The 26,318-nt window shown below is 39.5% G+C and overlaps 3 protein-coding genes across 3 annotated transcripts in view; 2 read left to right on the top strand and 1 right to left on the bottom strand.

The window, feature by feature from the left end:
• Positions 1–4,395, top strand: part of PPIL6 (peptidylprolyl isomerase like 6) — a 57,893-nt gene extending 53,498 nt beyond the window's left edge. Inside the window, exon 8 of the mRNA XM_023727640.1 lies at positions 4,324–4,395. Within this exon, the coding sequence (XP_023583408.1) occupies positions 4,324–4,333 (10 nt within the window). The 3' untranslated portion in view covers positions 4,334–4,395. The remainder of the gene's footprint in view (positions 1–4,323) is intronic.
• On the top strand, positions 1,572–13,266 carry CD164 (CD164 molecule). The gene is made up of 6 exons (XM_012554431.2): positions 1,572–1,818; positions 4,324–4,395; positions 5,758–5,832; positions 7,508–7,543; positions 8,474–8,530; positions 10,703–13,266. The coding sequence occupies exons 1-6, from the start codon at positions 1,650–1,652 to the stop codon at positions 10,867–10,869; spliced, it is 576 nt and encodes a 191-aa protein (XP_012409885.1). The 5' UTR covers positions 1,572–1,649; the 3' UTR covers positions 10,870–13,266.
• A 1,161-nt stretch (positions 13,267–14,427) lies between these two features.
• The window catches only part of LOC101350950 (coiled-coil domain-containing protein 162-like), a 58,095-nt gene continuing 46,204 nt past the window's right edge, over positions 14,428–26,318 (bottom strand). The window contains 3 exon segments of the mRNA XM_012554406.2: positions 14,428–18,258; positions 18,260–18,307; positions 20,032–20,158. Coding sequence (XP_012409860.1) covers positions 18,184–18,258; positions 18,260–18,307; positions 20,032–20,158 — 250 coding nt within the window. The 3' untranslated portion in view covers positions 14,428–18,183.

Below are 26,318 nucleotides of genomic sequence, written 5' to 3'. Positions count from 1 at the left end.
TATTGACAGGTCACAATAGTTTTTTAATTTTTTGTTTAAAAAGTTGGAGAGCACTCATATGCCAACAGATTCACTTACATGATTGGAAGCACTGTCTTATTTTCAAGAAAAGGAAGGTGGGTCTAACAACCAATCAGAGCTGAGGCAGTATAACCTAACTGCAAACATTCTGTAGGAGGAAATAGCCTGAGTGATGTCTGACCTTGCAGAGTGGTTCTCAACAGCACGATTTTACCCCCAGGGGACATTTGGCAATATCTGGAAATATTTTTGGTTGTTAAACTAGGGGGTAGAGTGCTACTGGCATCTAGTGCTTAGAGGCCAGGGAAGCTGCTAAATATTCTACAATGGACAAGACAGCCCTGGCTCCGCCAACAAAGAATTGTTGTTAGGTGCCACTGAATCCATTCTAACTCATGGTGACCCCATGTGACAAAGAAGTGCCGCATAGGATTTTCTAGGCTGTAATCTTTACGGGTGCAGAGTGCCAGGTCTTCTTCGTCCCACGGATGGAGTCACTCACTGGGTGGGTCTGAACCACCAACCTTTTGTTTAGCAGCCGAGCACTTAACCATTGCACCACCAGGGCTCCTTTAAACAAATAATTACCCGGCCCAAAGTGTCAGTAATGCCAAGGTTGAGAAATCCCACTCTGTGATAACAATAAACACAACCCACGGGTTCTAACCGGGACGAACCAGTGCGAAGCCCTGGTCTAGGATAGTTCACGGAGTCTCCATTTCCTCACCTCTAAAATGGAGATGGGAATGGATTACATGACCTCCCAACTCAGACGGCTGCCTGAAATATCAGCAAGAAAGTTGGAAAAGTCAGGTTGGGAAAGTGTGACAGAGACAGGCGGTACAGCAGCTCTGGCCAGTTGACAGGAGACCGCTTTCTTCGGGGCCTCAGCGCTGATACTAAGTGGGCTGCCAAGCAGAAACTCTTTATCCAAGTGGTCTCTCCATTTCTCCGGGTAGTCCCATCACAAGGTTACTTTCAGCAAAACCGATTTTCAAGGGAAAAAAGCGCAGGTCCTACTGGGGATGTATGTAAGCACTTTGGGGACGCAGCAACACAGCATGAACTCCATTTTTACCCAGGTCGTACGTACGACGTAGAGAAACAACTCCCGCCCTGTGGGACTTGGGCCGGCGAAAGGGCGGGGCGGGGGGGGGGAGGGCGGCCTCAGAGGTCACGTGGGACTGCGGGATTACGACCTCGCTGGGCGCTCGGGTGGACGCCGTATGCCACGTCACGTAGATTGTTCCATCGAAGCCAGGGTGGAGACCTTCCGTATTGCAAGCATGAGAAAAGCCTAGCTGTGTCCAGTGTAATTGTAGGGTACAGAAAACTATTTCCAGTGTTTGGCCAGTTTTGTCGCTGTATATAGGCTCATTGAACGACAACCTCCCTCGACTTCCTCTCGGTGCCCCTATCCCCCCTCCCGCATTGTTCCCATTGGTAGCTCCCGCGGCCCGCCTCCGCTCCGCCTGCCTCCCGCACGCCGGGGCTCGGGGCTCCTCACGTGACCCTAGCGTACGCCCGCGGGGGGAGCGAAGTCCTCGAGGCTGCGCCGTAGGGGACGGAAGGACTGACAGACTGTTGTGTGCCGCAGCTGTTGTCGGAGCTCCACTGCTGAGGACGCGATGTCGGGGCTCTCCTTCCCGCTTCTTTGCGTCGCCACCTGCCTGGCTGCGCGCTGTGTGCTGTCGGCGAGTCCGAACACTACCCTGCCCTATAACGTGACTTCAGAGCCCACCAAGATAACCCCAACGAACTCGACGACTCCCGCGCCGAACACCACTGCAACACCAGGTGGGCCCCGGCCCAACGGGCTTGCGGCGCTTGCCCAGCGGCCCTCTGTTCCCTTGGTGCGCGCGGAGCCGGGGCCAAGACGGGCCGCGCTCTGGGCGCGGCGGCGACTCTGGCAACATGGCGGCCCGCCCCGAGGCCAGAATGGGGCCGGTCGCCGGGTGGCCGGGGTTAGTACGGAGCACCAGGGTGGGAAGGGGGCGGGAGAGCGCCGGTGGCCGCTGTGCTGTTTCCGACCCTCAAAGTGTTTCACTCCGAGGTGCTTTTTCAAAGTGCATCGTAATCCCAGGCCCACCTTAATATCGGAAGAAGGGACGTGGCTGCTTTCCGCGTTGGCGGCACCGCGCCTCGAAAGTTGGAGGCGAGATCTAACTCCTTTTCCTTGGCATTAGTCGTTTATCCACTCTGGTTTTCTCTCCCGAGGGCGGCTTCTCCGGAAGTTGGCGAAAAGAGGGAAAGAAAAACTGAAGGACGGTAGTATTCGCTCGTGTCTCAACTCAGGCTTGGGTCTGAAAAAATAAGTCGTGTTTGAGATTAATTATATTGATTTAGCGGATTGGTATGAGATATATCTGAGATTTGAGTGTTTAATGAATGGAAACTTTGGGCTCCATGTTACATGCAAAGGAAGAAAAGTGGTGAAACCTAGGAGGTAGATGAAATCGGAGGTAAAGCAACTCTCTTAGGAACGTTTGTTTAGTAGGTGATGGAGCTGGGGTTTGCACCTAAGGCTGTCGATTTCGTAAAACACGCCATGTAAAGTTCTTCAGTCGATTACGGATTGGTTAAGGCATACAGATAATTACAAAAAATTGATCTATGTCTTGAAACCAAAAAAAGGGGGGGAGGAGACATTTGAGGTAGTAAAATGAAGAAACGTTAGACGTTTAAATTTGCAATCTAATGTGACTGTTCTAGTTAGTAATACTGGGTGAGGAGTAACTTGGCTTTTTGACCGAAGAATTGCTCAAGTGTGAGGATTTCACCTTATTTTCATGCTGGTCATGCTGTTCCACAGTGTCTTACCTAGTTCTGGTATTTTTTAAATGTTAATGTAATAAGATATATACTTAATATATAATTTAATATCATTTATTAGATTTAGGCAGATGTAATGGTAAAACTTAAAACTGAGGAAAGTAAATTGCAGTACGATACTGGGAATTTTAACACTTTTTAAGATGATAGAGCCGAATATTTTTTGTCTTCTGTTTATTTGGCGGTTTCCTCCCAAAATTGTAGTGTGTATTTTTTAAGAGAAAGTTGAAGTATCAAGTTAATTGCCTTTGTGTATTTGAAATGCATGTAAAAGAGATGTTTTATGTTTTTGAAAATTGTAGTTGGATGAACTGTAATCTGAAAGGTAGTTTGTTGTAAATCACACTCATTACGTTACTCAGACATTCATCATCGGGCACAAAAGATTTTAAAAAGCTAGCATTTGTCATCTGCATGAAAACATGTGAAGAACTATGTCTTATTTCTACTTTTGTGATACCCTCAAAGGTATCATACGTGTCCCAGCCTCTAATAAATGCTAATAATAAAAAATTCAAAGGCAGTGCCTCAGAAGTTTTTTAAGCAGGGGGAAAGCAAATGGGAATATTTGTCCAGAGCATCTAGATTCTAGGAAGATAGAGACAGAGCCCATTTCTGGATTCCAATAATTTGTTCAGACTTTGAAATCTAATTAGGCCTTATTTCTGGACCGTTTGGCTTAACCTACTATTGGTAAGGATCTTGCTAACTTAAGTTATATGTTCTACGTGGATGTGGCCCCCTCCAGATATTGTCTCTTATTCTCCAGTTGTAGAGGAGGAGCCTGTGAAGAGTGAAGCTTTTATGAATTGAAAGCGTCTAGAACGTTAACTCTTTTCATAATGGGCATCATCAGAGCTTGGATTCAACCTGTTACCTTTTTAGTATTAAAAATTTCAGTGTCTCATCTGATGTTGTAGAGCAGTGGTTTCTGTATGTATAGTGTTGGTCTGGTTAATCGATCAGCTGCTAACCAAAAGGTCAGCGATGGGAATCCACCAGCTCCTCCTTGAAAAACCTATGGGGCAGTTCTACTCTGTCATATAGGGTCGCTGTGAGTCGGAATCCACTCGCCACAATGGAGTTTGGGTTTTCTTTGTTTTAGTGTTGGTCTTGTAAAATAGGGGAAAATGCCTTTTCCCCAGTTTTTTTTTCTTTTTTCTTTTAAGTAAGGATGCTTTAAAATGCCTCAAGAAACACTGTCTGGATATGTTTCAGATAGCTGCCCTGTGAAAAAGGCTTGTTTTGATAGATATCCATTAGCTTGATGGTGTTTTGTTTTTTGTTCAGTTCATTTATTTCTAGTTTATGATGATTGGAATTTCTTAGTAAGCTAGTGTTTATAAAATTTTACTATTTTTCTGAATTAGTGATTCTTGTATATAATACTACGTGTAAAAAAATTAAGTAGAACAAACTCGAAATGAGATACCAGTTAGTTTGCTGATTTCATACATTTTTCCCTCCCAGAAACCTGTGAAAGCCACCATGACTGTGTATCCTGTGCTAATACTTCCTGCTTTTGGATAGAATGTAAAGAAGGTAAGAGGCTTTGGGTTTGTTTTAATTTGCACTGTTTACTTTGCAAATCAAATACTTTCTTTTAATTTAACAGTTGGTTAACACCGACACCCCTTATCTTGTAAAATGTCTTCCTGCCTCCCTTCCCCCCTTTTTTAATTCCTTAGATTTGATAATTAAGGCTCAGTTGGTTTTAAAGGAAGATATTTTAGATCTTTGGAAGGATGAAGAGTACCAGTACACTGGAATTAACTATGAAAGAAAGTTGTGGAATTTTCCTCTGGGGATCTTAAGGAAGACCCAGACAAACCCTCTGGGTTGTTTGAGACATTGAACTATAAATGTCCTGCAGGGTCATCTATAAAATTAGAAGAGACTTCATGAAACTTTGTTGGATGCTTAGATAATTGGGGAAGAAGAAAGTGAGGAGAGAGTTGACTCTTTATTTGTGCTTATGTTAAGTTTTAAAGTATAAGTTACCTATACGTACATGTAATTGAGGGATTAAGAGCTAGATGAAATATGTTGAAATGCCCATAAGATTTTTGTTAGAACCTTGACGGTACAGTATGTTTAGTATCTGTTTTCTTGATTTAATGTAAGATGGTTGCATTTTTTTATCAGCAAAGCAATATATTCAGTTTTTTTTCTTACTAAAGAAAAAGTCCAAAACCACATGTTAAGTTTTATTATTCTTGAGCGAAGAATTTCGGTTCTTGAAATTGTATAACTACATTATAAAGTTCAAAAAGCTCTTTCAGAATTAAGGTATTAGCTCAATTTTTGGTTAAATTAACTTTTTTGTTGTGTAAGAGTCACATTTGTTTTAGGCCATAAAATAGAATTTAAGCCCCTGCACCCCCCACCCACATGTGTGGCAGTATATAGGAGCTGGCAGATTCTGGAGGTTGAGGAAGGCTTTCCTCTTACTCTTGCTCTAAGTCTATTTACCCAGGAAAGCTATTTTAGAAAGTGTAGAAGACTAAAGCAGTGACATCTGGAACAGAGGTCTTACTGCTGCTGTCCTGTCAGAACCTTCCCTGCTTGTTAAGCCTTTCCTACATCCTGACTGCTTCGCCTTACTAACGCAGTCCCCTCCTATGGGTTCTGGCAGCTTTCCTGGACTACATAGTAGCCACATCACAGTTTTGAGATGGGTTTCAAATTTATTTGTTCAGTATATTTATGTGGATAAAGGATAAAATTTGGGGAGCTCTCTTCTAATATCACTTAGGCAATGAGAAAAGGAGAATAACAGTATTTGTTGGTCTTCTAAATTGTTTATGCTTGGGTATAATTTTTTTAGAAGCTATTCTAGAGCCTAGTAGTAAAATCACAGATAATATAAGTGATTGGTGCTGTTTGTCTACTTTTTTTTAATAGCAAAAAAGAGCCACTGTTCACATAATTCAACAGCTAGTGATTGCCATGCAGTGAACAACACAGAACTCTGTTCTGGTAAGTTTTCACATTTGCTGCTGGGGAAGGTGGCTACAGAGAGGTGAGGAAGATTCTTGCTTCAGGATGCCTTATTTCAACGTTTTATTTGAAGTATTTCCATAATTCTAGTTCCTGTTAGAAATTTGGATATGTATAGCAGAATAGAGCTCTTCCTTTTGATTGATAAAAGGATAATGTTTTGAAGCATGATTTGAATGGTTTAGCCATACTGTGGAATGCTGTAAGTGCAAATGCCTCCTCCCCTACTTTTTTTTTTTTTTTAAATAGGTTTTCCAGGAATTTACTGTAGTTTATATTCCCTCTGTTTGCATTTTACAGGCCTGGATAACCTCATTCTGGCCTTGCTTGATTATGGAGGCTGGTGCTGGTGATTGTCATAGCTAGTCTCTAGCATAGTTCGTGCTGTGGTTAAATGAACCTTCTCTGTGTTTATCCATTTCCTGTTGTTTAATTTGAGGAAGTAAGTTACTCTTTAACCTTTACTTCTTGTCCAGGAAATAGTTAAAATTTCTAGATGAAACAAATGATTTTTCTAATGAGATTATAAATTGATAGGAAAGTCAAACTGCTAATTTGGTGCATGGATAGTACTTGAATAGAGCAGAAGATCTTTCTGGAGTGTGTCTGTAGTACGTGTAGCTAATTTTGGTGGGAGTTTCCCCACCCCTCCACACCAACTTGAACACTGTAACTTAGGATTTACAGTAGTTTTAGATCAGTTTTACCCTATGTAGTGTGCGTAATATTAGGTGGTACATGAATGAACATTTTAGTTGTTTGTTTTAACATGGTTAGCATTTTTAGTAGTTGTTTTAGAAAAAACTAACCACTAAAATAGACCTATGATCATGATATTGCTTAGAGAGAAGATTAAGTAAAAAATTTAAACACATCGATTTAAGGAAAAATTGAGTAACTAGTGTTACTTACATGATAATGTATCTATTAGTTTCCATTGTTGTGTGCTGTCGAGTCAGTTCTGACTCAAAGCAGCCCTATAGGACAGAGTAGAACTGCCCCATAGGGTTTTGGGCAGATTGCCAGATCTTTTCTCAACACTAGTGAGAACAGCTAGTGGGTTCGAACGGCAGACGTTTTGGTTAACAGCCCAGAGCTTAACAATTGCAAGCCATCAGGGCTTCTTTTAGTTTCAGTTGTGAGGGACCTAAAATTCCAAATTATGTGATGGCTTAAACAATAGGCAGATTTACTTCACTTTCATGTGAAGGAATTGTGGACTAGAGTGCAGCCATCACTTGATTTTTCTGCCAGTGGGAGAAGAAGAGGAAGAGAGGTCTGTATCCACTTTAAGGATGTTTCCTAGACTTCCCAGACTCCATAACCAAGCAAGGCCAGAACAAGGTTATCCAGGCATGTGAAATGTATAGGTGCTATATGATCACCTCTATGTGGCACATAGCAAGGTAGGCTAAGAAATAGCTTCCTGGGGGAAGAGGGGTATCACTAAAGATTGGCCCTTGTATTTCTAAAGAAGGGGAGAATGATATCAGGTGGGGTAACTGTCAAGTCTCTTCCATAGGTAGTACTTAAATATTGTAAAAATGTTGAAAGTCGTACTCAGATGTCTGCAGGTTGGAAAATAGTGCTATAGATTGTGGTATTTTAAACAATTAAAATTTATACTGGTCTTTTTTTTGTTTTTTTTTAATAGTGCCCACTGCCACTCCATCGCCAACCAGTTCTACAGGTAATCCAGGATGATTGGCTCTTCTCCTCCTCCTCCTCAGAATTGCACCCTCTTGATGGATAATGTCTTAGTAATTACTTAAAGGTTGTTAGAACTGTAAGAGTTAGTAAAGACTTATTTGAGTTTTGGACCACAATATGTCTGGTTTGTGACAATGACCCAGCATTTACATTCAGTGAATCTGAGCAGATTTACTTTAGTTTTGTACATTCGTTCTACAAACTTTACTTTTTATGGGGCTTGTGAAAATCTTGGAAAGTACAGAAGCATAAAGAAAATTAAAATCGCCTGTAATTCTCAAAGATGAGATAAACCTTGATACTCATAGAAGAAATACTGCGTTGCATTCATTTCTTAGTAAGACTTTTTAAATTGTTTCTTTTTCTTTTTTTTCTCTTAGAAACAAAATTTATCTATAAAGAGGCTGTAGTTCCCTCTCTGAAATACTAATTCTTGGACTTCTCTGTATGTTTTTGTAAACTGTATCCGGATGTATACATAGATTTTACACATATATGTATATATAGATCTTAACAGACACAATTTTGTGACTGCTTTAAAAGGAAACCCTGGTGGCGTAGTGGTTAAGTGCTACCACTGCTAACCAAGAGGTTGGCAGTTCGAATCCACCAGGTGCACCTTGGAAACTGTGGGGGCAGTTCTACTCTGTCCCATAGGGTTGCTATGAGTTGGAATTGACTCGACGGCAGTGAGTTTGGTTTTTTTTTTTTTAATGCTTTAAAATACATTTAAATACTAGTATTGTTGGACATGTAGCTATGTTAGTGAACCATTAACTGAAATTTGACCTTCATTCTCTAAAAAACTGAAATCATGTTGAAGCTGGTAGTATTATTTTTGAAAGATAGATGCTAGGTACTTAGGAAGTTAGAAAGTTAAGGTTTTTAATACATTTTGTTTGCATTTCAGCTAAAACCACAACTGTGCCTTCCTCTACTACAGCTTCCACCACAGTTCCTACATCAGGTAATTGAGGTTTCTTAAACTAACAGTGTTGCCTTTTATTATTTCTAACGGCATTTTCCAGTTTTATTCGTGAATGTCTGTGGCGTAAAATTCATATCTTAGGTTTAGGGGACCAAGATAGTAGGCTGTTAGAACAGTAACGATAGGTTTGCTGAGAGTCCTCTTCTGGTGTTTTAATGTGTACTCACATTTGGCATGACCCATTAGAATTAAGTAATCATATTTATTCAGAATTCTTTCTGTAGAACTTGTAGATGAAACTAATTTGTTATAACTTAAAAAGGTAAATGCTGATTAACATTATAGACAGGTGTGTGCTCTGTTAGACCATGGTGACTTGAGTGAAGATAAAATATCCATCCTTTTTTTCTGAGAACAGTCTAAAAAACCAAGCTCATTACCAGAGGTGCACCTCACCGTGTTTCCTATATTTCTTATGTTCCTTTATAACTCTTGAAAATGCATGTGAAAATTAACTTTGGTTTGCGCTATTGTCAGCTGAATCCTCTTTAGATTATGCTGCAGAACTTCCAGGGTACATAGGTTAGGAACCCTTTCCCCATCCATGTTTAAAATATACTGATGTCTTGATGCTGATGAGTCTTTACCTGCTCTTTGTGATTCTTTTGGCTTCGTTCTTTCAACTTCAGTGAAGCCACTGTGTTCGTTACAGGAGGGAATGCAAAACAGTTGGAATTAGTTTTAAAGCTGGCCAACTTACAGCCATCAGAGCCAGTGTTTATTTGATATTCTCTTGAAGAAAAAATAAAAATCTTTTTAAATATGAAATTGCTTTTTTACTAAAATGCTCTCAATCTAATTTTTTTGTTTCCTTTTGAGATGTTTTACGCCCTCAAAAGGAATTCAAATTACCACGCTCTTTTTCCTTATTGCTTGGTAATAATTTCTCATAATGTAAAATGTTTTGACAGTGTACTCTTTAAGATGCCTTATATGACAAATTCTTTTGCTTGTTGAAGTTTTAAATTGCAGGTACTTAGATTATTTTTGTTAACTTGAAAATTGTGACAGAATTTTTATTTACCTATTTACCTTATGGAAACCCTGGCTGCGTAGTGGTTAAGTGCTACAGCTGCTAACCAAAAGTTCAGCAGTTTGACTCCACCAGCCACTCGTTGGAAACTCAACGGGATAGTTCTACTCTGTCCTGTAGGGTTGCTATGAGTTGGAATCAACTTGACGGCAACGAGTTTGGTTTTTGGTTTTTTGGGTATTTAGTAAAACTCAAAAACCATATGAATGTTCTACACAAATATTAATATTTAGTCTTTTTCTATTAAGGAATATTTTGATACTGTCGTAGCAACCCTATGACAGATTACTACTGCCCCATAGAGTTTCCTGGGCTATAATCTTTACAGGAACAGATCGCCAGTCTTTTCTCCTATAGAGCAGCTGGTGGGTGCAAACGGAAGACCTTTTGGGTAGCAGCTGAGCGTTTAACCGGTGTGCCACCAGAGTTCCTAATTTTGATACTATTAATAGCTAATGTTTTAATAATTAATATGCCTTTATGCGCCCATTCGCACCCTCTGGGTGGTGCAAACAGTTAAGTGCTCGGCTATTAACTGAAAGGTTGCTGGTTCAAATCCATCAGAGGTGCCTCTGAAGAAAGGCCTAGCAATCTGCTTCTGAAACGTCATAGCTTTGAAAACCTTATGGAGCACAGTTCTCTGACACATGGGGTAGCCGTGAGTTGGAATCACCTCAACGACAGCTGTGGTTTTTTTTTTTGTGTGTGTGTATGCTCATTTAGGCTATGTGATATTAATAATAAATTAATGAATTAAGAAGCAGCAATTAGTTAAAAATATATCACCTGAAGAAATTACTGTAAAATCTAAACATGGCTGACATAGTCTTAGGATGTAATTTATATACCAGGAGAATCTTTTCTGTCATTTTCGTATTTAAAATAGTATAGCAGCATTGACCATTTTAAAATTCTTGGACAAGATGAAGAATGAAGTTAATAAGTGGTTGTCTTCCATACTTAAGGATACATTTTAGCTGTTAAGAGTGGACTTTGGAGAAATACTTTATAAACTTTATTGTAAGGCAAAATAGAAACTTAGGTGAGTCTTGAAACTGTGATGCTAGAGAATCAGGAGACTTATTCAGGATTGTTATTTGTTCTGTCTTATCTAACAGTTACGCCAAATACCACTTTGACTCCAACATCACGACCTGGGCGAAAGTCTACCTTTGACGCAGCCAGTTTCATTGGAGGAATCGTCCTTGTCTTGGGTGTACAGGCTGTAATTTTCTTCCTCTATAAATTCTGCAAATCTAAAGAACGAAACTACCATACTCTGTAAAACACATCAAATTGACACAGACTGCCGGTTCATTCGTGTAATTCACAGAAACCAAAATAATATCTTTCAAGATGTCCCACGTGAAAGACGCTGTTCAAGGATTTTTAAGTTTCCAAAGGATGCATATAGGATATTTTCGAGCGTGGTTCTTGAAGAAAAATCAGTTCTATCTTTTTGCTCAACAGGAATATTTAAAGTATTCTGCATGAATCCTTGTGGCTGTCTTATTTTAAACAGCTACTGCTGTGGAATTATTTTCTCTTTTCTTGACATGCCAAATGTAACTTTTTGCAAGTGATAGAAAACATTGTCCTGCACAGACAACCTCATGGCTCTCTCAGCAGTTTAAATTTAGTCATTTTAAGGGTGGAAAGCTGCGTTATTTTCATCCTCCCTAAGGATGTAGTTCAGTGACCAGAATTGAGAAGAATGTGCCAAATGAGCATCAGTCAGGTGGAGTTTTGGCTATCATTTCAAAAGGGGAATAAACTTATAAATTCAGTAGTACTAAACTGTATCCTTAGAGTAAAATTTCGTGCTTGGTAAGTTATTTTTTCTACATTAGAAATAGGATGCCACACAGGGAATTACATTCCAGATTTAAAGAAATGAATGGAAAAGATATAAACCATTAATGTATAGCAGGTTATTCATACTTGTACAGCACCTTATATCATTGAGAAAATAAAGAACAGTGCCTTAAAAGACAGACCGAAAGGTAGACTGTAACTTAAACGTTTGCGGTTTGTTCTTTCACGTTAAGGAAAGTAAAGGTTGCTCTGACGATGTAACTGTTGATGCGAGCAGTAGGAAACCTTTTAGATACCATACTGCTGGTATTTGAAAACGCACCTACTTTATTTCAGAGCTGAGTAACTTAAGCTAAACGATGTTATACAAAGTTGAAAGCATTCACATATTAAACCTCCAACTTTTTTTTAAATGGCTGTTAAAGTATAATTAGAGATAAAATTGGTTTAATTTTTCCTTTATACTTCAAAAATGTATCCTAACACTGTTGTACTTCAGAAGGATTTCCACCAGGCTTACTTGAAAAGGAACTTCTTTCATGAGTCAAAAAGGAAATAAGATGTTTTAGAATCATTTACTAAATGAGATGATCATTTTAGTTTTTTCAGATGACATGTGACCAGTGTAATTTCAGAAAATCTAAGGATTTTTGGTCGATCAGATTACTGTATGATTGCCCTAGCTGAATAGAAAGAACTTTCTCTTTTTCTTCTGTCCTTCCCATGCTTAGTGGTGTTGCAATTCCTGTAGTGTAGTGAACATACATACTTCTGTAGTTTTCTTAGGAAGTGCTAGTTTTGGGTTTTTTTTTTTTTTTTTTTTTCTTTCTCAATTTTAGAACAAATTAAAAGGGTTACTGTCCTCTCTTTTTGACTCGTTGGATTAGTTCAGAGAATTACATTAGTTTAAAGTAGGCCTTTGGTTTTTCTAGGTCGTTACAGTTTTTCATTTTAGTTTCTTTTAGCCTATAGTGGGTGAGTTTAGCACTTGGTTTTCAATATTTTATGGTAGGAAATGGTAAATCACTTTGGTCCATTTCAAAAACCAAAACTTGCATTTAGCTAGTTATATTAAAAGTTGTTAAAACGAAGATTTACTGTTTCTTTGTTAACTTGCTGGTACAGCTGAAGTTTATTTTACTTGCACATTTGTACATACACTTAATATTTTCAAGTGCCTTAATTGTTTAAAATCTCTGGCTTGAAAGGATTTGGGGGAAAAAGTAGGTTAGTTTAGGTTACGTTTTTGGGTTTCCCTTAGTAATATTCCAGGTACCTCAGAAAATTTTCCAGATCCCATGGCTGTTAGTTGATACAAGATTCTTTTGAAAATTTACAGAATTTCCATTCCCTCCAAAGTGGCAAAAAAATCAGCTACAATGGTATAATTATCATTTACTCAGATAGGAATACTTCACCATACATCAGTGTTAACACATACAGCAAAATTTTATGAAGATGTAGCTTGATTTGAAGCCTCTTATCTGGAATTTTGGGCACCACTCCAACAAAATCATATGAAGTTAGATTTTGCAGATCTACAGAAGAGCTCTTGCAGCACAACTCATACAGCCATTTCAGACCCATTTTCCCCTTTCCTTTAACAATTTAATATCGTGAGCCATTAATAATTTTTTGGGTTTTTTTTTTTAATCCAGAAGGTATGTAGAAACCTTTTCAGATTTTTCATCTGATTTGTTCTTGCAGATGTACTCTGTCAAATACCTTATTTTACCTATGGATGTTTGTTGCACAGGCAGACACTGCTGTATTTAGAAGATTCTATTTTAGTTCACTCCAAACTGAAAACCAATCTGTATCATGTACCAAAATGATTTAAAATAAATCTACATGTTTATTGACCTAATCTGATTTATTTTATTAACTGAAATGTATTTTTGCATTTTGATTATGAAATCTAACACTGTGGGTTTAGTTTATTGGTCTGTCTGGGGAAAGGTTGTCTACTCACTCTTTATTGGTCCCCTGCATTAACAGGTATTAACTGAGGTATATATTCATCTGTGGGGAACAGAAGCTTAAAAATGATAGTTGTATGCTTATGAAAGTGACATACAAATTTATCTTGCACAAGACAATAGAAACCACCTACTTGTGCTCTGTTTTTTCTAGTTAGGAGTTAATGAGGATGTATTTTTTGTTTATATATACGCATATTTATATATTTGAAAACTTATTTGTGATTTTCTGCCTCTTTAGTCCAGACCATGTGTAAAGTAAAACTGTGTTGCTTTTTTGAGTACTTGGCATAAATATCTGGTATCCAGCTACATACTGGCATGTGAAACCTGGTTCTCTTGGCCTATGTTATAGGCAAAATTACATTCTTTATTAAATCATAGGACTTGGACTGAGAAGAAAAATATAGTGAGTACTCCTCCATAAGCTTTAAATCTTAGTTGTTGTTGGGTGCCTTCAAGTCCATTCTGACTTACAGTGACCCTATGCGGCAGGGTTGCCCTGTAGGGTTTTCTAGGCTGTAATCTTTACACAAGCAGATTGCCAGGTCTTTCTCTCACGGAGCTGCTAAGTGGGTGCAAACTGCTAGCCTTTTGGTTACCAACAGAACACTTAACCATTGCACCACCAGGGTTCCTTTATTTGACCTTAGAAATCATGAATTTTTGGTTTCATATAAAACTTTTTTGTGAAGACTCCCTAAAATGTAGCTAGAAACAAATTATTTTGATAAGAATAGGGTTCAAAGTAAGTTTTTAAAATGATTTAATAAAAAGTATTTTTAGTGTAAGTCTACTATTGATGAATTCTTTCAAGTTTTGTGTTTCTTTTTTTATTGTGCTTTAGGTGAAAGGTTCCAACTCAAGTTAATTTTTCATACAAAAATTTATACACATATTGTTATGTGACATTAGTTGTAATCCCTACAAAGTGACAGCACACTCCCCCTTTCCACCCCAAGTTTCTTGTGTCCATTCTACAACTTCTGTCCCTGCCTTCTCATCCTGCCTCTGGATGGGGAGCTGCACATTTGGTCTCGTGTATCTGATTGAACTAGGAAGCACAGTCTTCATGAGTGCTTTGTTTTATAGTCAAGTCTAATCTTTGAAGAGTGGACTTGGGAATGGTTTTAGTTCTGGGTTAACAGAGTGTCCAGGGGTCTGTCTGGTTTTTGAAAGATTATTTTTGCTGATTATAAAATTCTAGGTTGGCATTTTTTGCTCTCAGTACCTTAAAGATGTTGATGCGCTGTCTTACTTGCATTGTGTCCTATAAGAAATCTGTTATCTTTATCTTTGTTCCTTCTACATGTCTTTCTTTTGGCTGTTTTTAAGATTTTTCTCTTTATCACTGGTTTTGAGCAAGATTGGTTATCATGTGCCTGTGGTGTTTTATTCTTCATTTCTTGTGTTTGGAGTTTGTTGACACTTTTTTTTAAGTCTTTGTTTCAGATAGTTTCTATTACTGTCTTTAATGTCGCTAATATTTTCTAATATGTCTGATCTATTGTTAGTTTCATCCAGTGTGTTTTTCATCTCATGTAGTTTTCATTTTTAGAAGTATCTTTGGTCATGTCTTTACATTTTCAGTTTTTTTCTCAAATTTTGGATCATGGAGTAATAACTTTAATGTCCACATCTGCTAATTCTAATGCCTGTGTTAGATTCTGCTGGGTGATTTTTCTCCTCCTGGGTCATATTTTCCTGTTTTTGGTATACCTGATAATCTATTGGATGCCAGACATAAATCTATCTTGTTGAGTGCCAGATATTTTTGTATTTCTATAAATACTCATTAGCTGTGCTCTGGGTTATAGTTGAAACTTGAAAACAGTTTGGTCCCTTTGGGTCTTGCCTTAAAGCTTTGGTATGTGAGAGCAGAGCTAAGGCTGTTTAGGCTAGGGTTAACTGTTCTCCACTATTGAGTCAAGTCCCTTCTGAGAACTGCAGTACCCCTTGGATTATGTGGTTTTCTAGTTTGGGTTTAGGGGAACAGACTATTTTTGGCCTGTGTGGCCTCTAGGTACTGTTTCTTCTAAACCTTTCCCCAGCCTTGGAGAGTTTCCTCATATGTATATGCTGATCAGTCCATTGCTGAATACTTGAGGGGCATCCTCTGGAGTTGTCTCTCTCTGGCTGTCTCTTCTTGGTACTCTTCCCCTGGGACTCTAGCTGCCTCAGTCTCCATAAACTTTATCTCTGTCTTAACTCAGGAAGTCCACTGGAGTCTGCCTGGGTTCTCCCTGCATTTGGCCTGGAAACACAAGACAGTAAACTGGATCAATAGTTTAGTCTTTCAGGGATCACGTCCCTTTGCTAACTGATATTCAATGTATTGAAAGCCATTGCTTCATATTTTCTCCAGTTTTTTAGTTTCAAGGTAAATCCAGTCCCTTTTACTCCATCTTTGCCAAATGGAAAAGTTCAAGATAGGGTTTTTGTTTTCAAGTCTTAAGTTTTAATCATTTAATAACATAAATTGTCTTAGATTTTTTTTTTTTTCTTAGAACATTATAATGTATACTACTTTGAGCATCCCCAGAGGTAATCATGTTATTGGTTTCGTGTTAAAATTTTTTTTAGTCGTTTTCCCCCCAACAGTTTACATACATGGGTACCTTTAGAAGGTATATACTGATTTTTAACGGCATCTTACAACTTTTTTTTCACTCACTACTTCTTGGATATCTTTACAAGTTAGTGTATGTATCTATAACAAATCCTTAATTTCTGTGTTGGTACATGCAGTATGAATATACAGGTATGCATTGCTTAACATGCGTTTGGGCAACATCTGACTGCACGTACCCCCATGGTTCCATAAGGTTATCCCGATAGGAGAACGGGACTTAAGGGATCTGTCTCTCACTAGCTCTGTGGGTCCACATCTACCCTGCGTGGCAGGGGGAGGGGTTCTGGGTACCCATCTGCAGCAGCCTGTTCCCCCCTGCTCTGCTCGCCTCAGGCAGGGACCGTGCAGTATATTGGGGTATGTTAATATCATGGGCAGGAGCTCACTACAGCACTTTCTTTGTTGTGAAATTGATTGCTTACTTAGAATCAGCATTAGGAGGAATGCCCTCATGATGGTGGACAAGGCATTCTGTGAGCCTGTGGATCAGATGGTGCTGGCAGAAGCAAAGGCAGGGAAAGCCATCCCTATCCAGAATATGTCAGTCCCAATAAAGATGAATCTGCTTCCTCTATGATGGAAAAGTTCCAATATAATCAACCTGCTACCAAGTGGATGGTTGTTCAACCCCTTGCCAAGGGATTGGTGCCATATTTTGTGCTCAGTATTGGTCTTGGCTCTTCTCAGATTAGGCATTTGGCAGTAGTGTTAGCCATATCAGCCTTGGTAAGAGGAAGTCAGTGTTGAACCCATGCATAACCTCTATCCCTGCCACTATGGCCACATTATTCAGGGGCCCACTGAGCAAGCTCTGGGGTGGCTGGGAATGAGGCTGACAGACACCCACAGAGTACATTATTTCGTCCACCTCATTAATAAAGAGGCTCCTCTGCTGTGGCTGCCCTCTGATGGGCATACACATGGGACAAAATATAGACTGCCCATTCTGAGAGGTCCATCCATGTACCTCTTCCTAGACTTCTTGTCACCAACCTTTCCATTTTGTTTCTTCTAAGTCCCTGAGAATTCAGCCAAACCCTTAGCAACTGCTCATGAATTAGTGTAGATCTGTACTGACCATCTATCAGTTCAGACATGGTGGGCAACCACATGTCCAGAGCTTGAAGTTATGTCCAGAGAGGATTTTCTTTCATACTGTACTTCAGGGACACCCTTGAGTGGAGCTGTAGTGCTGCAGCTGTCCACTTGAGTTTTTTAAAACTTGGCCAGCTTGTTAGGAACACCTCATGGACTGAGAGAGAGGAGGCAACAAAATAGGAGTTGATGTTAGAGTCTGAGCCACCTGTTTGTGTAACCTACTTGTACCTTCTAGACCTACCCAAGCTTAAGTCTCTTGTATACCATTTCCATTTGATGATGAATTCCTGCTGTACATGCCCAAGTTTATGACTAGGTGGGTCCCACAACACCCAAATCATGATAGGAAGTTCAGGCCACATGTCACCTGATATCCATGGTTAGGTGTTCACTAGCAAGCCAAGGCACATTAGTAAGCCAGAAGCTGTATATCAAAAGCAGAATAGTTATCTGCAGAAGAAGGCACAGATTTGCTCCAAAAGTCCTAGAGGTCTCCATTGTGATTCTCCTACTGGTGTTTGACAGAGGCTCAATACAGTATCCCTTTATGCCATGACACTTTGAGACTCATTGGATCTGCTGGATTATAAAGGCTACATGGTAGACAAGCTTGTACTATAATCTGAACTTGCAACAGAGCCTTCTCTCGCTCTTGTCCCCACTCAAATCTGGTAATCTTATGGGTGATTCTATAACTGGGTTGAAGTAGCCCACTCAAATATGAAATATGTTACCTTCAAAATCCGAAAAGGCCTATTAAGCATCATGCTTCTTTTTCTGTGGTATGGAGTATGAGATGCAGCAATTGCTCTCTACCTCTTAGTAACTCTAGAATCCATATTGAGATGCTGCTAGTTGAGAGGCAAAAAATTATTAGTAGGAATACAAATCAACTTATGTTTTCAAATCTAGGGCTAAACCCTACTTGGCCTGGGACATTCAAGATATAATCATCTCAGTCCTACATTATCTTCATAGTTTCTGATAAGAAAAATTAGATAAAAGGCTTAATGGTGTTTAGAGTAATTTTTATTCAAATGCTTACAGAAATAAAACTTGGGAGAAGGAGATATGATTACCAGTCAGGTCTGAATGGGATTCTAGATGGAGCAGATTGAACTTGAAAAGCTGCAAGTTGAATATTTTTTTGCCACATTGGGTAGGAAAACATCATCAATCTATTTGTGTTTAGTAGGTACCTGTAATATAATATTGAGCAGATAATGGTGCTTTTTAAGAAGATGAAGAATAATTGTTACAGCATTATAAAAATCATTGTTACTAATAAGCTAAGGTTATTGGCTCCATGTGGGTTAGACCATGTAGCATGTTGTCTTGTACATATTTTCCCACTGCTCTTAAAGAAAATGGTCAAGAATAAATCAATGAATGGAAAGCCATTTCCAGCTAAGGAAGAAAAAAAAATTACCCCATATTTGGGGGTAATCTAAACATTCGTTGATATTTTGTAATTCATGTTAGTGCAATGCTACTTTTTTTTAGAAAATCATTTGTAGTCTTACATTCCCGCCATGTATAAATTCCTCTTCAACTAGTATTTGACTTGTTTCATAGGCCTTGCTTAAGAGGTCAGACCTTAGATAGGTTTGAAGAGGCTGCAACTAATATTGTGCCTTTCCTGGCCCTAAGGCTTTTTTGCTTGGGGTCTTAATATTGTACCGAAGCCAGTGGGTCCACCTTCATAGGGTTCACTTATTTAACAAGGTCATGGCTAACAATTAGCCTTAGACCATCAGCCTTTTAAATCTCAAAAATACAGTGGAGCTCTATTAATACACTTAGCTATTTAGTAGCCTTCTCAACCACAAGAGTTGTGATCACTAGTCCTGCCTCCCCTTCCTCCCCTCCCTGATTGGTTGGAGTATTTATTGTACTTTGGGGAGCTCTGGGGGTGGGGGTGGGGTGAAATGGAGATTGAGTGAATTGTAAAAGCCCTGTGGTCCCATACATGCGTACTGAACTTTGTTTCCTTTTGGGAAAAGGCTTATGCAGAAACCGAAATAGATACATACTAGAATTTCATGTTTTGGGGAAAGATGACTACGTAGTGATTGGTGAGTCAAGCAAATGGTAGGCATTAATAATGTGGCCCTCCATTGGTCAAGGATCTCATTTGGGTGTGTTCCTAACCTATTTCTTCTCTCTCTGTGTGTAGTCTCTTAACTGAGTGTTTAGAAATATTGCAACATACTTCTGGCCCAATAACCAGACCATCAGCTCCAGAATCGCACCTTTGAGAGAGGCCTTAGAATGACATAGTTGTCTCTGGAGGAATGATTAAATCTTTTCCTCCTAATGTTTTTCAAAGTAAGAGGGCAGGAATTCTTAAATGTGTTGATTAGACATGTAAGCATCACCAGAGGGGATTCTGAAATATACCAGAGCAAAGCGTTTAACATATTAAAGTAGTATACAGAAACAGTGGAAGAGAATGTAAAGATTGTTTTGCATAAGCTAAAAGCTCAAATATTAAAAAAATAATTCCTCAAATATGTGCTATACCTAAACCTAATCTGTATCCCAAGAATTTCCACGGAGGGTAGATTGCTCACGTGTTTTAAAATGACTTCTGAAACAATTTCTGTACTGCCAGGGAACTCAGATAAAGGATTTGATGCTGTTAATTGATTATAGTAGGTAGATGGTTTAAAAAAAAAAAAAAGTTTAGAGATAGAACACAGCAAGGTGTTGGTGCTAACTTCCACACCCATGTAATTGACTTGTAATTGATGCTATCAGGTTTATTTCAACATCAGAATTTTATTATTCAGACACAAAGCACCTAGAAAAGATACTGATATATAACTGTTCTAATGTAACTTTGAAGTGATCCTAAAACCATAAGTTCAGATTTAAAATTTTTCATTGTTTCCTACATATTATCAAATTTATCATTACTTACAGTCTTTGGTCTTTGAGTTCCTCTTGTTATTTTACTGCCTGTAAGATTAGTCTGTAAAAAGTGTTGCTGGGAGTATCTGGATGTTGTGGAAGCAGAATTTAGGGAGTAGTGAGCCCGAGATACCAAGTCCTACAATGTTAATAATGTTATATAAGTCTGGTTGCAATGTATAGGTCCGTATTTAACTTATAACATTTTAGGGCTTAAAATGGGCATCTAATCCAGTGTCATCAATTTTGAGTGAAGATGTCAAAACCTAGAAGGAGTCTCTTGTCTGAGGATCAGTGACCAAGTGAAAAAGAGGTGGTGGGTGACTTGGACAGTGGTGAGTAGAAGTAGACATAGATATTCAAATTAATGTTGTTCATCTCCTGCAAGCCAAGAAGGAAGGAAGAGGCAGGAAAACTGGAAATGGGGAATCTGGAGTAGAAAGGGGGAGAGTGCTGTCATATTGTGGGGATTGCAGCCTGTGTCACAAAACTATGTATATAAATTTTTGAATGAGAAACTAGCTGTAAACGTTCACCCTAGAGCACAATAAAATTTTAAAAATTATAAAAATGAGATCATAGTATCTGACTTTTTTGAAATATAACTTTTTTCTTGGATGTAGTACAAGAAAAAGAAATTGAAAAAAAAATAACGGACTTGCTAAACCTCCAAAAAAAAGTTGTGTGCTGCCAAGTCAATTCAGACTCCTAGTGACCCTGTAGGACAGAGTGCAACTGCCCTATAGGGATTCCAAGGAGCAGCTGGTGGATTTCAACTGCTGCTGACCTTTTGGTTAGCAGCCAAACTCTTAACCACTGCACCAGCAGAGCTCCATTCAAATTACTAGGACTTTGTAATTACCTGGATTTGCAGGGTGAGGAACAGCTCTAGATTTCTGCCTCAAGCAACTGGATAGTTGGTAATACCATTTGCTGAGACAGCAACCCCCTACCCCCACCTTTCCCAGAAGTCAGTATGGGAGGAAGAGGGGAAGACAGGTTCAGTTTTGACTTACTGAGCTTGTGAATCAGACACAGGAATGCAGATTCAGGGAGGCATTGGATCTATGGGCCTAGAGCTCAGAGAAGAGTGTCAGACTGCAGATGTAGACTTGGCAAATAACAAAGCTGCAGGAACATATGCAATTGTCCCGAAACAATGAAAGGTGAGCGGAGAAGAGGCCAGACCTCTGAAGGACTCCAACATATAGAGGTTGGATAGAAAACGAGGAACTGGAAAAGGAAACTTAGCCGAAGCAGCCAGAGAAGGAAGAAGAAAACCATTAAGGACCAGTGTCATGGAAATAAAAGGAGAAAAGATAGCTACAACTGTAGTCAGTTGCTTCTCCCTCCCTCATGTTAAAATGGAGAAGGTGCCCCTCCCAGGACCAATCTCCATGTTGGATCCCATTTGCTCTTACCTTCTCAGGGGCCTTGAATTTTTTTATTTTATTTATTTTGTGGTGGTTGTTGAAAATGTACACAGCAAAACATACACCAATTCAACAATTTCTGTCTACATGTACAATTTAGTGACATTGATTACATTCTTCGAGTTGTGCAACCATTCTCACCTTCCTTTTCTGTTGTTCCTCCTTCATAAGATAAACTCACCACCCCCCTAAGGTTCCAATCTAATTTTTGGAGTTGCTGTTGTCAGTTTGATCCCATCTAGATAGTTCTTATATATATATTCTTGGAAACCCTGGTGGTGTAGTGGTTAAGAGCTATGGCTGCTAACCAAAAGGTCAGCAGTTCAAATCCACCAGGCGCTCTTTGGAAACCCTATGGGTCCTGTCCTATAGGGTCACTATGAGTCGGAATCACTTGATGGCAATGCGTTTGGCTTTGTTTTTTAGATCTTAAAAGAGCATAATGCTCAAGGCAGGCCTTTTTACTAGTTAAGCTAAACTATGGTTTTAAGATGACTTCGGGGATATTTTTGGTTTAAGGTTTAAAGATTATTTTAGGGCAATAGTTTCAGGGGTTCATTCACCCTCCCTGGTTCCAGAAAGTCTAGAGTCCGTGAGAATTTGAGGATTCTTTTCTTTTAATTGTGTTTTAGGTGGTTTACAGAGCAAATTAGTTTCTCATTAAACAATACACACATTGTTTTGTGACATTAGTTAACTAAGTCAGCAATGTGTCAACACTCTCCTCTTCTTGACTTTGGGTTCCCCATTTCCATTCGTCCAGCTTTCCTATCCCCTCCTGACTTCTTGTCCTTGCTCCCGGACTGGTGTGCCCATTTAGTTTTGTATACATGGTTGAGCTATATGTATTATTGTTTTATGGGCCTGTCTAATCTTTGGCTGAAGAGTGAACCTCAGGAGTGACTTCAGTACTGAGTTAAAAGGGTGTCTGGGGGCCATACTCTCAGGGTTGCTCCAGTCTCCATCAGATCAGTAAGTCTGTTTTTTTGTTTTTGTTTTTTTGTGAGTTAGAATTTTGTTCTACATTTTTCTCCAGCTCTGTCCATTGATCAGGATTCTTCTATGGAATCTTTGATCAAAATATTCAATAATTGGAGCCGGGTACCATCCAGTTCTTCTGGTCTCATGGCAAAGGAGGCAGTTGTTCATGGAGGCAATTAGCCACACATTCCCTATCCTCCTCCTGTTTCTGACTCTCTTCCTTCCTCTGTTGCTCCAGGTGAATTTTTGTTGTCTCTTGGATGGCCGCTTGTAAGCCTTTAAGACCCTAGGCACTACACAATGAACTAGGAGGTAGAACAGAAGTGCTAAATACGTTATTAGGACAATTAACTGGGATATCCCATGAAACCATGACCCTAAACCTTCAAACCAAGGAACCAAATCCCATGAGGTGTTTTGTTGTACATAAGCAGCCTCAGCAGCTACTCTTTTTTTTTTTTAATTGTTGTAAATATATCTATCACACAACTTTTGCCAGTACTTTTTACAAATGTGCAACTTATTGACAGCAATTACAATAATTTGTTGTGCAATATCTTTAATCAATGTGATTTTTCCATCACCATTAATCCCTACCTTTCCCCCTTCCTCCTGCCCCTGGTAACCGCTAATAAACTTTGGTCTCTGAATAGTTGCCTTTTCCTGTCTTTTTATATAAGCGAGGTCATACAACATTTGTCCTTTTGTGATTGGCTTGTTTCGCTCAGCATAATGTCTTCAAGCTTCATCCATACTGTACCATATATCAAGACTCCATTTCTCCTACTGGCTGACTAGTATTCCATTGTATGTGTGTGCCACATTTTGTTTATCCAGTCATCAGTTGATGGACACTTGGGTTGTTTCCACCTTTTTGGCTATTGTGAATAGTGCTGCAGTGAACATTGGTGTACAAGTCTCTTTTTGAGACTCTGCTTTCAAGTCTTTGGGGTATACCTAGGAGTGGAATTGCTAAGTCATAAGGTAGTTCTATTTTTAGTTTTTTGAGGAACCGCCACACTGTTTCCCACAACCAGCTGTACCATTTTGCATTCCCACCAGCAATGGATGAGTTCCAATTTCCCCACATCCTCACCAGCATTTGTTATTTTCTGTTTGTTTTTTCTTAATCTTGTCTCATTGTGGTTTTGATTTACACCTCTCTGATGGCCGATGACACTGAGCATTTTTTCATGTGTTTGGTGGCCATTGGAAAGTCCTCTTTGGTGAAATGTCTACTCAGATCCTTTGCCTATTTTATGATTGGGTTATCTGTCTTTTTGGTGTTGTCGAAGTTTTATATATATTTTGGTTATTAGATTCTTGTTGGATATATAGTTTCTGAAGATATTCTCCTAGTCGGTAGCTTGTGTTTTCACTTTTTTAAAGTCTTTTGATGAACAAAAGTTTTTAATTTTTATGAGGTCCCATTTATTTATTTTGTCTTTTGCTGTTTGTGCTTTTGTTATTAGATTATCTAATATAATTTATATATTGTTGAAAGGTAGGCCTGACATTGTTGCCCCTGCTTTTTCTTCTAAGAATTTTATGGTTTTAGTTTATACAGTTAGGTCCTTAATCCATTTTGAATTTGTTTTTGTGTATATGGTGTGAGGCATGGGTCCTGTTTCATTTTTTTGCATGTGGAAATTCAGTTTTCCCAGAACCATTTATTAAAGAGACTCTTCTTTCCCCATCGAATGGACTTAGCACCCTTGTCAAAAATCAGTTGACCATAGATGTGTGGCTTTATTTCTGGACTCTCAATTCTATTCCATTGGTCACGTGTTTATTGTTATACCGGTACCAGGTTGTTTCCATTAGTGTAGCTGTACGGTATGTTTTAAAATCAGGAATTGTGAGTCCTCTTACTTTGTTCTTCTCTTTCAACATTGGTTTAGCTATCCAGGGCCTCTTACCATTCCATATAAAGTTGAGGATTGGTTTTTCTTTTTCTATAAAGAAGGCTGTTGGAATTTTGATCAAGATTGCATTGAATCTATAGATCACTTTGAGTATTGTCAACATCTTAACAATATTAAGTCTTCCAATCCATAAACATGGAGCATCTTTCCATTTATTTAAGTCTTCTTTAGTCTCTTTCAGCAGTGTTTTATAGTCCTTGAATTATTTATCTGCTTCCTCTCTACACACTCATAGGTATCCTGGGGACAAGCAGAAGAGGGAATTCTAGCGGTGTGGTTTTTAATTTCTCTGTAAAGTGGGAGGTGAAGTGCTGTGCGGCGGGGGAGAGGCAGTATATGAAGATTTGAAGACATGTGGATGATTTAAAATAGTTGCTGCAGAGAAGATGAGAAACCACCCTCAGCCCCAGGGACAAGCACCTTAGCTGGGCCTAAGTCAACAAGTCATCTTCGTCTCTGGCATCAGTGATTTGTTCAAAATGAGGCACATGACCTAAGTTAGTCCAGTCGGAGCCCAATTCCTTTTAACTCTTCCCATCTACACACTCTACTACCATGCTGAGCTTGAACAGACAGAATGGAAGCTACAGAAGTGGCAGCCATCTTGCTTCCCCTTTATGCCCCCAGCATTCTTGGAGCCAAAGATGGAGAGAGAGAAACCAGTCCTCATGAAATAGTTTGAACCTTGATCAAGCTACCTTAAACCAGTTCACTTCTGAATATTTTATAGTTTTGTGAGACAATAGATTTCATGTTTTCCCTGAGCATTTTGAGGATAACTACTCTAGAACAAATAGTAGTTTCTCTGGAATCTCAGGATCCTAGGGGAATTCGTGTTAATGCCAAGTAAAGGGAACTAGTCCTTTAACTCTGCCTCCACTTCTGATGTGGGAAGTTGGGATGATGCTGCTATTGCTGCTGCCAAAAGGAAAGTCCTGGGTCACTTCAAGCTTCCAGCTGGGACAACAGCTGAGGAAGGAGTGGGAATGGCTGACTTCAGCCTTTTAAGTGCTAACAGCATGGGTGCTATCTGGCTGTCCCTTCAGCGTGCTGGATACTAAAAAGACAGATATGACCCAGTGTCTCCCTTCTAGTGAATCTTACAAGTAGGAAATGCTCAGCAAGCCCTCTCCTCTCATTGCAGAGGGACAGGCCAGGGCTGGGGCCTCAGAATAACTGCTACGCCTGCTGCCTGGGAAAGAGGCCTTTCTTTCATTCCTGCCACAGCCCCACACCTGGGAATTAGGGGCTGCTCCCTCCCTCAGGCCCCACTCTGGTTCTTCTCCATAAATATGCAGGTGTTGGAGGACATGGATGACAGTGAGGACATATTAGGACTCAGAAAAGGATTAAAAACATTCTTGGCTTGGCTGGAGGCAGAAGGGAAAGGGAAAAGAAAAATTCCAGGAAATGAAGAGATGACAGTGTGAGGCACACAACTGCTCAGCACCAGTGGCCAAAGTAGGACCTTAAGGACTCTTGTTGCTCTGTCTTTGAGCTGGGGCCGGAGTAACAGCCAGTGGAGAGGCAGCCAGGGTGGGAGATGCCAGCACCACCTGTCAGGGCCCAGGCAGCAGGCACAGGGGCAGGGACGATGGCCCTTAGTAAACCCCAAGCAACTTGATCTTTGAATTTGTCTGCTTCTGAAAAGCTGTGTTTTCTCAGTTCATACACACGGGCGAATAGCCAAGAGGAAACATAGCTAAAGGACTAAACGTGTATGAAAATAAAATAACCAACATTTGCACAGTTACTGAGTACCACTACAGTAAGTGCCAGCCCCTTGCCTTCAAGTCGATTCTGACTCAGTGACCCTGTAGGTCAGAGTAGAACTGCCGCATGGGGTTTCTTAGGCTGTAATCTTTACATAAGCAGACTGCTACATCTTTCTCCCATGTAGCGGCTGGTGGGTTTGAACCGCTGATCCTTCTCTTAGCTGCCAAGTGCTTAACCACGGT

Source organism: Trichechus manatus, unplaced genomic scaffold, assembly GCF_000243295.1.
Source record: "Trichechus manatus latirostris isolate Lorelei unplaced genomic scaffold, TriManLat1.0 scaffold00017, whole genome shotgun sequence".
Classification (NCBI taxonomy): Eukaryota; Metazoa; Chordata; class Mammalia; order Sirenia; family Trichechidae; genus Trichechus; species Trichechus manatus.
Note: the sequence above shows the minus strand (reverse complement) of the source record. Positions and strands in the feature narration are given on the sequence as shown.